General features: G+C 42.4%; 1 protein-coding gene across 2 annotated transcripts in view; it reads left to right on the top strand.

Moving 5' to 3' along the window:
• Positions 1 to 1833, top strand: part of LOC126298811 (steroid receptor RNA activator 1-like) — a 46264-nt gene extending 44431 nt beyond the window's left edge. Inside the window, exon 5 of one of the 2 annotated variants that reach the window (XR_007552685.1) lies at positions 208 to 320. Coding sequence is in view for 1 of the 2 variants with exons in the window: in XM_049990276.1 (XP_049846233.1) it covers positions 208 to 338 (131 nt within the window). In the remaining variant the exon portion in view is untranslated. Of the gene's footprint in view, positions 1 to 207 lie in introns of both variants that reach the window. The other variant, XM_049990276.1, reaches the window with a different exon arrangement.
• The last annotated feature ends 11841 nt before the right edge of the window (positions 1834 to 13674 follow it).

Here is a 13674-nt window from a genome sequence, read left to right as displayed (position 1 = left end):
TAATATCTATTATAATTTATTCAACTTTCTGGGATCACAAAATTTATTCATCATGTGTGAAGACAGTTTGGTTCCTAAGTTACTAGTTACTCCATAATGTGAGTAAAGCTGAAGATGGATGATATGAATCTAAAACTTGTCATTTAAAGAAATTTTTCAGTCCCTGGCTGTTAAATAAAACTACTGTTCATGTTAATTTGCTTTCAGCACTTGTTGACAAGAATGACGAAACAGCAGAAGACCTATTGAAGTACGTGTTGGAGAATTTTTCTAGCATAGCATCTGGATGGATCCCAGTAATAAGCCATATTCTGACTGTGATGGATTCAACCACATGAAAAAGAAAAATGCAAACAGTATTTGTGTAACTGAAAAAGAGTGTGGATGTTTATTGTGTTATTGCAATGAGGCATGTTGAAACATACAATTTAACATTTTTCTTTTATGAATTTATTTATGCTGGAGCGTAAGCAAAAAATGTATTATATTGTTTTCCTGAACACCATTGATCTTTGTATGTTGAGTGGAACTGGATGTTGGGTCAATTCCATCAAATAAACTGTTTCTCACTCTTGTTTCTTTTCTATTTACTGTATGGTAACTTTTTATGTTAAGAATAAAAACAGTAAAAAATTAATGAATGTCACATAAGTGAAATAATATGAATAACGCAGTGTAAGACAAAACAAAAAGTTAATTTGAAAGCATTGTCTCACTTTTTAATCTGAAATTGATATATTATTTTAGAAAAAAAATCAGCATTTTCCACTCATCTATTTTCAGTTGGTAGCACTAACAAACGAAATAACCGATCCTAGCACATGGAAGTAGTTTCCTTATCATTTTTATTGTGGAAAAAGGAAATAGCTCTTTCTGCAAAAATCATGTGTACTGTTGAATAAATTGGAACTGCTATACATATGTTAAGGTAACTCAATGGCAGTGTTCTAAGTTTTACTGATAACAGCTCTGTCTCATACACCAGACAATATCAATATTAGTACTTTATATGAATTTCTTACTAACATTAATTATGACAGAAACAGAGGAGATGATCATTAGTACAGCCCCAATTTCATGAACTATAAAACTGTGAAATATGCAAGTATTCATGAGCTAAAATGCATATAAATATGACCTTAAAATGAAATGACATTATAAGAGTTTATAAATAAACATTATTGTTGATGTTTTTAAAAATATACAATGTAAAACAAAATTCACTTCTTAACAGAGTACAGTATCTACTTTTTGCAATGTTTGAAACTGACTATCATTTATTTTTGAAATATTTGTGTGTGTCTGGGAAAAAGAAGAAAACATGAAATACAGTGAAAACAGTAACACCTATCCAAACACAAAAACATGTTTTTATTATTGCACGCCCTTTATTTTAAAGTATTCCAGATTAGTTAACACACCGTGTGAATATCCCATTTCTGCAGAGTTGCACTGGATCACAAGTTGCATTTTCAGGTTTTCCATTTTCAAAGATTTAAAATTGTCACTGAGGATAGTTTTGTACCTGGGAAACCACCTCCCCACATCATAGGACATTACGCGAGCATATTTGAAGGTGAAGAGGTCACTGCAGGCCAGATTTGGTTCATCGTCTTTCTGGAAATGCCACAACACTAGAAGACGGTCACTAATTTTGCACATTGTAGAATATCCAGGATTCCACTGGAGGTGTGATTGCTTTTGGTACTTCTGAAAAGTTGGCATTGATGCAATTGATGTATGCCAAGTTTTCAGACATGCTATCTGTAAAGACCTTTTTCACAATTTTGATAGCACTTAATTCATTGCTATCAGGCTGACAAAAGATTCATTATTTTGGTGTAGTTGGTGCAATTATACACAGGAACATTAAGCCAAGGAATCCTTCATGTAAGAACAGGCTGAGGGCGAAGGGCAGCAAAAGTTCTTGTTCCTAGAATTTCTGCACCCACAGCAGAGCTTTCACATAGATTTTCTTGCAACAGAAAATCAATTTGTCCACAACAGGGTAAACTGACCACACCTATACTGCAACTCTGTTTTAACAACTGTGCAAGGTAAGTGACATGCACCATACTGGCGTAGAGAATTTGAAGCCCCTTGGATGCTTTATCCATGTATGAAGCACTGTCTGTTTTTAGCAGCTAAACATAGTCTCTGTTCACACCATCTGGCCACAGTAGCTTCAAAGAATTTTCAAACAAAATGCCAATTGTAGAGTCACCATCATTTGCAGCATAATGCCCACTCACATCAGTGGTTTGATGTATGGACACCCAGACTTTTTGTGAGTAACACTGATTCCTATTTTGTTGAACACCTAGTAGCACACGTATAAATAGTTCTTTCTTTCTCAGTGTAGATTCATGTGGAACTGGAAGTGCCATGTTGTCCAGCAACAGACAAGTGTGGATTCTCCAGCTTCTCCAGTGGGGTGTTTCAGGCCACTAGTATATGAGCAGCGTACAAGAGTATAATAGACAGGAAGCATAACACTTGAAAAAATAATTGCACAGTTGAAGATGGACCTGTCTGCTCAAATAACAGTGTTTGTCTGCTGTTATTTTGAGCACTTCTCTACACACAACTGCTGTTTTTGGAAGTATTATAATGTTGTACATTAAAGTTTACAAAATATTTCCTCGTCAATTCTGAACAACTTCCCTGCATAATAATGAACAAAACCTCGCAATTTGAGGGTGTTGGAGACCTTTACTTTTGGCATGTAGAACCAGACAGCATTTGATAAGTGAATAGTGTGACCACATGTGCACTGTTTATTACACTGGAAGCTGTCTTTCTTGGCTTTGCATGTGTTTTGTTGAACCCATACAACAATATCTTATTGTCAGCGAACCAACTAATGTGTTATGCTTCCCGTCTATTATACTCTTGTACGCTGCTCATATACTACAGTCCTGATAAATGAAGTTTTGTACTAACTGTTGTGTTTGTGACCTGAAACATTCTCAAGTGACAACATTTTCACGTTTTTATTCTTGTCTTCTCAAAGATATGAAAGATATATGCATTTTTGACAGAAGTTGACCTATTATTAAAAAGCTGTAAATACTACTGTATATGAACAATATAAATATATTTTTCTGCACTACAGTACATGGATTGCAAAATTCACCCTAAAGATCAGGAAAAATATGCCTTGCCATTAAAATCTGGACATTTGTCATTAGGAAATGTCATTGTAAACAGAAGACCATCCCTTTTCAACCTACCCAGGCTGTGGATATGAACAAAGTTTATATTGCTCTGTAAGCTGCTGTCATTCCTTAAAACTGAATATTTAGTTGCTACTAACTGGTATCAGTTGTACAATGCCTGTAAATCTAGTTACAGGAGCCATCAAATTTTGAAAGCTTAATGAAGCAGTTTTTTTTTAATAGTCCTTGGATGCTAACTATTTCTGACAGTGCTGCTCCAAAGACATCGTGTGCATTTGTCATGTTCCTGCTATCAGATTCCAGGTTCACAGATGCTTAGATTGATTTTTCCCCACGTACTTTCCATTAAATTACTAAAAGGGCAACAAATGATGACTTTTTTAAGACCTATTGTATACTTTGTTCATTATATTGGTTGATTGTAAGAATTATGAGGGGTGTCCTCTAAGTGAAGCAACATTTCTTTTTCTCAGCCAAGTTCAGTTGAAAAATAGCAGAATTTGTTGTGAGACATTGTAAAAGATTCTCAGCTCAGCCCCTATAGTTTCATGAAGTTTCAGTATGAGGCAGCACTATATGTAGCCTTCAAAATGGCGTCTGCAACGTAGGTACCTTCCAAGCAGAGAGCTGTTGTTGAGTTTCTTTTGGTGTAAAGCGAGAGCATCACAAATACTCGTAATCGAGGTGATCGTAAACAAATAACCTGCTGTGTAACTTGTCCACCAGTTGGCATACTGAAAGATATGTGCCTGCTGGGTTGCTCACCGTCTAAAAGGAACTGTAAGGAGCAACGATGGACAAACTGTGGATAATTGCTTGTGTGTTAAGAGGCTGATCATAACAGTTTTTGTCAAACTTTGTCACAGATGATGAAACATTGGTTCATCACTTCGAATATGAAGCAAAACTGCAATACATGGAGTGGCACCACACCACATCTTCTCTGAAGAAAAAGTTGAAAGTCAAGGCGATAGTCTTCTGGGACTCTAAAGGGGTTATTCTGTTTGATTTCCTCCTTTATGGTGCAATGATCAGCTCTGAAACACATTGTGCTACCCTCAAGAAATTGAGTAAATAGCTAAAGCATGTTCGTCACCACAAAAATGTAAACAAACTTCTTTATAACAACAGAAAGCCTCACACAAGTCTGCACACCCGGGGAGCACACTTTGTCTCCAACATCGACAACTAGAGTCCTACCATATGGGCCCTACCAGTAGAGTAGCTCAAGGCTGTCGCATTGAACGGAGATTGGATCATATGAGTAAAATGGAGAATATACTTTACTCAAAATTTCGAAGAACATTCTTAGAGTTGCATGAATAAAGCAAGTCGGAGAGTATGAATCACCCGAGAATGTCCTCAGTCAGTGAAAGTGTGAGGGAAGTTGCTCAAAACCAAACACAGTCTCCAATTTTGTATGAATAAAACTAGACGAGTTTCTCACAAGCAGAGAACTAATTTTTTTTTTTAAGTGAGTTCTGTTGAGTTTGTTTTACCAACTTTTTGTAGTAGTGGCAGAATTTATGTTCCTTGGAAGGCACACACGTAGCCCAAACAGATTCTGAAGAGAGAAACTGTACAAGTTAATACTGGTTTAACAATAAAAACATTATTTGCCTGGCGAACTTCCTTCAAGAAGAATATGAAACAAAAGCTCACTTCCTATCCTTGCTCCTTCCCTGTTGCTCCCTCCTTCCCCTCTTGTGGTGTTCTGATTTACACTAAAGAGCCAAAGAAACTGTTACACCTGGCTAATACTGTTTACGGCTCCCACAAGCGTGCAGAAGTGCCATTACACGAGGTTGCATGGACTCAACTGACATCTGAAGCAGTACTGAAGTGAATTGACACCATGAGTCTTGCAGGGCTGTCCATAAATCCATAAGAGTATGAGGGGGTGGAGATCCCTTCTGAACAGCATGTTGCAAGGCATTCCAGATATGCTCAATAATGTTCCTGTCGGGCGAGTTTGGTGGCCAGTGGTAGTGTCTAAACTTGGAAGAGTGTTCCTGCAGCCACTTTGTAGCAATTCTGGACATGTGGGGTGTCTCATTGTCCTGCTCGAACTGCCCAAGTCAGTCGGAATGCACAATGGACATGAATGGACACACGTGATGAGACAGGATGCTTACATACGTGTTACCTGTCAGAGTTGTATCCCATATCACTCCAACTACACATGCACCACACCATTATAGAGCCTCCACCTGCTTGAACAGTCCCCTGCTGACATGCAGGATCCATGGATTCATGAGGTTTCTTCCATATCCGTATACATCCATCCACTCGATACAATTTCAAATGAGACTCGTCCGACCAGGCAACATGTTTCCAGTCATCAACAGTCCAATGTCAGTGTTGACAGGCCTAGGCGAGGCATAAAGCTTTGTGTTGTCCTGTCATCAAGGGTACACGAGTGGCCTTTCAGCTCCAGAAGCCCATATCGATGATGTTTTGTTGAATGATTTGCATGCTGACACTCGTTGATGGCCCAGCTTTGAAATCTGCAGCAATTTGTGGAAGGGTTGCACTTCTGTCACGTTGAATGAGTCTCTTCAATCGTTGGTCCTGTTCTTGTGGGATGTGTTTCCAGCCACAACGATGTCAGAGATTTGATATTATACCGGATTCCTGATAATGACAGTGATCATATGGGAAAATTCCCCACTTCATCCCTACCTCAGAGATGCTGTGTCCCACCGCTTTTGTGCCAACTATAACATCACATTCAAACTCATTTAAATCTTTCATACCTGACATTATAGCAGCAGTAACTAATCTAACAACTGCACCAGACACCTGCTGTCTTATATAGGTGTTGTCAACCCCAGTGCTGTATTGTGCCTGTTTATGTATCTCTGTATTTGAATAAGCATGCCTATACCAGTTTCTGTAGCGCTTACAATTTTGTTCCTTCTGCCTATTCTTACATCCTTTTTGGAGTTTAGGTCCCAGCTTGAATTTTCATCTCCACTTCCAAATTTTCTGTTTTTAATGTGAGCTATTTGAGGAACAACTCCCTCCGTAGCATCTAGGGTGTGGATTCGTGTCCCCCCTTCCTTCCCCTCTTCCTTCCCCTCTTCCTTCCACACTGTAGCCCCCCCCCCCCCCCCCCCATCCACCCTGCTAGGTCACCAGCACATGTAGTCAGTCCATGTGGTGGTGTTATGTATCCATCTCGTTGAGCCCCCTGACAGCAAAGGGATCATACTACTGATACCTGAGCTGCTCCCTCCCTATGTATGCCAAGAAGGGGTCGCTTGTCTTCCTGGAGCATCAGAAGTCCTGGCAATGGCCGCCATGCCAGGTAGCACATGAAGCATATTGAGCTGAAAAATGTGACCATTCTCAAATGGCCGTCTCTACGATTGGTGAAGGATCATTGAATGCTGCTTCGTATGACCTGGCAGCCTTCCCTTTCCTGGCTACACCATGGGAGAACGGCCAGGCTCGAAAACTTGGGATGAAATGCTTTCCCCACTACCTTGTCTTTACTAGGATGGATATAGACACATCCACAGCCTCAAAACCATTGTGGAGAATATCAGGGCCAAGTTTTGTGAAGTATAGTGACTCGGTAAGATGTGGTCAGGCTCACTGTTGATCAAAGCTGCTTCTGCCACTCAGTTTGCAGCTCTTCATGCTTGTGATCATCTTGGCAATGTTCCAGTGTCTCTTACCCCTCACCAATCTCTGAATATGGTCCAGGGAGTGTTTTTTAATAGGGACCTCATCCTGCAAACTGATGAGGAACTCTGGGCTAATCTGGAGCACTGCAGCATTTATTTTGTTCTATATGTGCAGAAGGGTTGCAAAGACAACTGCATCGATACTGGCGCCTTCATTCTGGCTTTTGAGGGGGATACCCTCCCAGAGAAGGTCAAGATTATGTGCTACCGATGTGACATGAAGCTGTACATCCCACCACCCATGAGGTGCTTTTGGTGCTTGTGTTTTGGGCATATGTCTTCCCACTGTACAGCAGATCCTCTGTGTGGTGACTGACGGAAGTCCCTATGTTCCGCCATCCATGTGTGTCAGTACAAGTCCGTAGAGTCAGTACAAGTCCATAGAGCGCCAATCTTATGCTGAGACTCGCCAAAAGTATGAGACACTTCATCCAGTGTCAATTTCTTCAGCTTTTGGCTCTGTTACACCCCTTTCCCCTCATTCCTCTTCCTTACCCCAGCCTTGTTCCCCTCTCCTCACCCATTCCCCTGCAGTTCCCATGCCCTCCTATCCAGGAGCTGCTCCCCCTTCTTCAGCACCTGGCAGCGATGGTGTTCCCCCTCCCAGGACTCTTCTCTCTGGTGTCTCTCAGGCTGGAAGCCTCCTACCACAGTTCGGCCATGAGATGCTCTGTCTGTGTGCTCCAAGGTCGCCTGCTCTCTTTCAGTTCCAGATCTTGCAGACACCTGTACTCCCTCTGCGCCCTGCCCTCCTCCACCTCCTAAAGTGGAGAAGAAGAAACATAAGCTCCAAGACAAGTCCCCCCCCCCCCCTCCCAGGTCTCCGATTGTGCCATCACGCCCCTCACAACCTGAGTCTGACATGTTATTTATATATGTCACCCCATCCTTGTCAGTGATAATCGATGACCGAGTGACATGACCTCCTGTCGACTTCTTTATGTCTAACTTTGACTCTCTCCACACGGTCATCCAATGGAATTGCAACAGATACTATTGTCACCTACCAGAAGTACATCATCTTGTTTCCTCCTATTCTGCATTCTATTTTGCTCTTCAAGAAATGCACTTAAGTGATGATCACTCACCAACATTTCATGGCTATCGGGCATTCTGACAGAACCGTTCCTTCCCCGGAATAACATCTGGTGGGGTCTGCATTTTGGTTCACTCTGATGTCATTAGTGACTAGATCCCTATTCATACCACTCTGGAAGCAATAGTAGTTAGAGTGCAAATGACTCCCACCTCCATTTCTCATCCTTGGAGATTTCAATGCCCACCACCCACTGTGGTGTAGTGCCACTTCCACAGATAAGAGGTCTCCTAATTGCTCAACTTATTACAGAATTCAATTTGTGTCTCCTCAATGATGGTTCCCTTACCCACTTCACTGCTGCCCACGGCACCTTCACTGCTATTGACCTCGCAATCCCCTCCTCTGCTCCCATGGCTTCCCTACATCGGCCATCTCGTGGTGATCTTTGTGACAGTGGTCACTTTCTGGTGGTTCTATCGTTCCTGTGCTGCCAGCAGGCAGACAGCCCCTACATTGGGCATCCTGCAGGGCGATTTGGTCTTTATACAGGGTGTTACAAAAGGTATGGCCAAACTTTCAGGAAACATTCCTCACACACAAAGAAAGAAAATATGTTATGTGGACATGTGTCCGGAAACGCTTACTTTCCATGTTAGAGCTCATTTTATTACTTCTCTTCAAATTACATTAATCATGGAATGTAAACACACAGCAACAGAACGTACCAGATTGACTTCAAACACTTTGTTACAGGAAATTTTCAAAATGTCCTCCGTTAGCGAGGATACGTGCATCCACCCTTCGTCGCATAGAATCCCTGATGCGCTGATGCAGCCCTGGCGAATGGCATATTGTATCACAGCCATCCACGAAGAGTCTCTACATTTGGTACCGGGGTTGCGTAGACAAGAGCTTTCAAATGCCCCCATAAATGAAAGTCAAGAGGGTTGAGGACAGGAGAGCGTGGAGGCCATGGAATTGGTCCGCCTCTGCCAATCCATCGGTCACCGAATCTGTTGTTGAGAAGCGTACGAACACTTAGACTGAAATGTGCAGGAGCTCCATCGTGCATGAACGACATGTTGTGTCGTACTTGTAAAGGCACATGTTCTAGCAGCACAGGTAGAGTATCCCGTATGAAATCATGATAACGTGCTCCATTGAGCGTAGGTGGAAGAACATGGGGCCCAATCAAGATATCACCAACAATGCCTGCCCAAACGTTCACAGAAAATCTGTGTTGATGACGTGATTGCACAATTGCGTGCGGATTCTCGTCAGCCCACACATGCTGATTGTGATAATTTACAATTTGATCACGTTGGAATGAAACCTCATCTGTAACGAGAACATTTGCACTGAAATGAGGATTGACACAGTGTTGGATGAACCATTCCAGGAGTATACCCGTGGATGCCAATCAGCTGCTGATAGTGCCTGCAGACGCTGTACATGGTACGGAAACAACTGGTTCTGCCGTAGCACTCTCCATACAGTGACGTGGTCAGTGTTACCTTGTACAGCAGAAACTTCTCTGACGCTGACATTAGGGTTATCGTCAACTGCACGAAGAATTGCCTCGTCCATTGCAGGTGTCCTCGTCGTTCTAGGTCTTCCCCAGTCGCGAGTCATAGGCTGGAATGTTCCGTGCTCCCTAAGCCGCCGATCAATTGCTTCGAACGTCTTCCTGTAGGGACATCTTCCTTCTGGAAATCTGTCTCGATACAAACGTACCGCGCCACGGCTATTTCCCCGTGCTAATCCATACATCAAATGGGTATCTGTCAACTCCGCATTTGTAAACACTGCAGTGACTGCAAAACCACGTTCGTAATGAACACTAACCTGTTGATGCTACGTACTGATGTGCTTGATGGTAGTACTGAGTCGCATGTCAACACAAGCACCGAAGTCAACATTATCTTCTTTCAATTGGGCCAACTGGCGGTGAATCGAGGAAGTACAGTACATACTGACGAAACTAAAATGAGCTCTAACATGGAAATTAAGCGTTTCCGGACACATGTCCTCATAACATCTTTTCTTTATTTGTGTGTGAGGAACGTTTCCTGAAAGTTTGGATGCACCATATTGTAACACTTTGACATCCCCCTCTCAAATTGCATTGTTGCGGTCATCAAGGCATCTCTTCATGCTGCTGGCATTACTATCCCCCTATCCACAGGTCACTGTCGTCGTCGACCAGTATCATAGTGGACCAAGGATGTAGCTGTCGCTGCCCAGGACCACTAACGAACGCTGCAACGATTTAAACGACACGCTTCACAGACTAATCTTCTCGCTTTTAAGACCCTGGACAGTTGACTGTCGCTGGTGGTCCAGAAGTCTACAGAGCTTGGACCAAACCTGCGATGAAGAGGCATTCGTCCCCAGGGAGGAAACATAGCACTCCCAGCATTCTTTTTTACTCTGCTTAATAAGGTAATGAGTCTTAGCATGGATATGATTAAAGGCGAGAATGGGTGAGGAGAGGGGGACAAGGCTGTGGAAAGGAAGAGGAATGAGGGGAAAGGGGTGTAACAGAGCCAAAAGCTGAAGAAATTGACACTGGATGAAGTGTCTCATATTTTTGGCGAGCCTCAGCATAAGATTGGCGCTCTAGGGACATGTACTGACTCTAGGGACTTGTACTGACACACATGGATGGCGGAACATAGGGACTTCCCTCATTGAGTGGGTGCCCACAGTCACCACACAGAGGATCTGCTGTACAGTGGGAAGACATATGCCCAAAACACAAGCACCAAAAGCACCTCATGGGTGGTGGGATGTACAGCTTCATGTCACATCGGTAGCACATAATCTTGACCTTCTCTGGGAGGGTATCCCCCTCAAAAGCCAGAATGAAGGTGCCAGTATCGATGCAGTTGTCTTTGCAACCCTTCTGCACACATAGAACAAAATAATTGCTGCAGTGCTCCAGATTAGCCCAGAGTTCCTCATCAGTTTGCAGGATGAGGCCCCTGTTAAAAAAACACTCCCTGGACCATATTCAGAGATTGGTGAGGGGTAATAGACAATGGAACATTGCCAAGATGATCACAAGCATGAAGAGCTGCAAACTGAGTGGCAGAAGCAGCTTTGATCAACAGTGAGCCTGACCACATCTTACCGAGTCACTATACTTCACAAAACATGACCTTGATATTCTCCACAATGGTTTTGAGGCTGTGGATGTGTCTCCATCCATCCTAGTACAGACAAGGTAGCGGGGAAAGCATTTCATCCCAAGTTTTCGAGCCTGGCCCTTCTCCCATGGTGTAGCCAGGAAAGGGAAGGCTGCCAGGTTATACGAAGCAGCAATTCAATGATCCTTCACCAATCGAAGAGACGGCCATTTGAGAATGGTCACATTTTTTCAGTTCAATATGCTTCGTGTGCTGCCTGGCACGGCGGCCATGTTGTAACTTTTTTCTTTCTTTGTGGCATGCTATGGTAGCCACTTTAACAATATGATTTACATTGTGCGATGTCCAGTTTTCTGCGAGAGGCCGTGGATCAGTGCGCCTTATTGTCAGTTTAGGACCTGACATAGACATCGAAGTAGTGGCAGAAAAACTAAATGTATGACAATGTACAAAGCGTTTTAGAAAACAATGTTTCAAACAACGTCACAAGGTCACAGGGAGCGTCTCTTGCGACTTACAGTATAGTCTGTGGGATATGGCCATCCTCCTATAGCACAGGTGATGAAACCTTAAATTTCCCTCTGCAATGGATCAAAAGCTGTATATTTAATATGATCGTCCTGCATCGGAAACAGCAGCAGTTTGACAGGTAAATTCGACGACAGACGAGGTGTCCCTTTTTGAGCGCTATACTGAGAAGCATCGCAAGAACTCTCTCTCTCTGTGCCAGAGCCATATCTCAGCTACGCGTCATGGCACTAGCAATGATGCCTAGGTGAGTTCTGTATCGGATGAAGATAGTGGAGTTTTTATAGTTCGTAATTTTTATCTGTTGGATGGTACAGAATAATGATATTAGCATGTTGGGGAGACAGATGTGAATGGACGCGTATCTGCTTCGTATTGTAGTATCTGTATCTAGTTTGGAGGCAAACCACAATGCTCGAATATCCACTGAATGGACAAAACACGCTCCTGTTGCACTAACTCACGTCGTTCTGTTTCTACACGGGTTACAGAAGGTGGCAGATATGTCTTTCTCCTACCTCTGCCCAGTTCCGACTTAAGTTGGAACGATCACATGCGTAAAGCTGTAGCAATGGGAGCAGCTGCAAGATGCATAGAGGTCTGACTAAAACCAGATTGGAATTTTACTGTAGTAGACAGGTTCAATAAAGGTGACCCGTTTCAAGATACAAGAGTGCCAGAAATATGATTCACTTGTGGATGTGATCCGATGCAAGTATGTGGTTGAATGGAAAGACTTGATTCCAAATAATGTACATAATTTCTAACAGATAGTGTAACACTAGAGATCTGAAAAGCTAGTCTACAGTTTCTTAGGACCTCAGTCAGCACATCATCTACTACTACTGTTTGTGTTCCTTCTCAATCAGTCACCGCCTATAACTCAGTGGCAATATCGCAGAACCTCTGATATGGTATCGAGTCAGAATACGTTACAAGCACTATAGAAATATCTAACTGGGGTGGTGTGAGGGAGTCGCAAATACCGCTTCATAATGTAGTATCTGTATCTAGTTTGGAGGCAAACCACAATGCCCGAATATCCACATCCCTTAGCCGAATCACTTTCAAAATTTAGCGATTTTATAACGAGATTGCATCGTGGGCTATGTGTAACTGGAGTGCTGGTCTGCTAATATACACTCCAGCGACCACCATCACGGTATTTGTCTGGATAGAAAAACTACCTTATTCAGAGGTAATGTCGTACCTCGATTTATAAATAGCTTTTAACGTGAATACTTGTGTGCACATGTAGAACCTTGACCGCTTGTGACAGTAACATACAGTAGCTGTTGGGATCGAGATTTTTTAACATCTCTATTTCTAGGACATGGTGATGGCACTTGCAAGAAAAACTAGACAAGTCCACCCTTGGTTGATTTTCTCTCAGTATTATTTCGTATAGCCAGCGATCAGTTATTGGCTAAGTGTTATACTTAGTAGTATGGGTTGCATAATATGTTCGCATTTTAGCATCATACGTATAAAGTGTGTATTTGTATTCCGACATGTGCAAAGGAAATGACTATGTCCTGTCGTAAGGAAGGTATGGGTTTGACGTGGAGTACTGTGATAGCATGGGAAGAGTATGTCAAGTCATAAGAATGGTACTGATATTTCTATTTTCAGAATCACAGCCGTCAACAGTATGTATTTCCGATAGTTTGCTCATTGTCGAATGTCGTTCAACTGAGGCTGCAATCGTAGCATTTAGTTGTAAGTACAGGGATAAAATATATATGTAACCGATTTCTTAGGATAAACATCCTGCCTGTGGGTGCTTGGCCTGCAGCACTGGTGACCTGTGCAGGAGTGATTCATGTTTCCCGTTAATGGTAGGAGCTGTCAGACTGGAAATACCTGTTGGAGTGCACGAATGTAGATGAATTAACCGTGTTATCCTCTAAACCACCGAATAGTGGCCTAATACTTAGTATGTGTTAGATAGCTTTCGTGATTGCGTGGAAATTTGAGAAGGTTGAATATGGAGGTGCGTTTGCACTGGACTGTTATTCCCTCCCATGTAATTTGTTCAGTTGACTGCTTCTGCACATTTCGTGCCTGTATTTAGTTAAGAGAAATCT

This window comes from Schistocerca gregaria, chromosome X (genome assembly GCF_023897955.1).
Source record: "Schistocerca gregaria isolate iqSchGreg1 chromosome X, iqSchGreg1.2, whole genome shotgun sequence".
Taxonomy (NCBI): domain Eukaryota; kingdom Metazoa; phylum Arthropoda; class Insecta; order Orthoptera; family Acrididae; genus Schistocerca; species Schistocerca gregaria.
The sequence above is the reverse complement of the archived record's forward strand: the minus strand, read 5'-3'. Positions and strand labels throughout refer to the sequence as shown.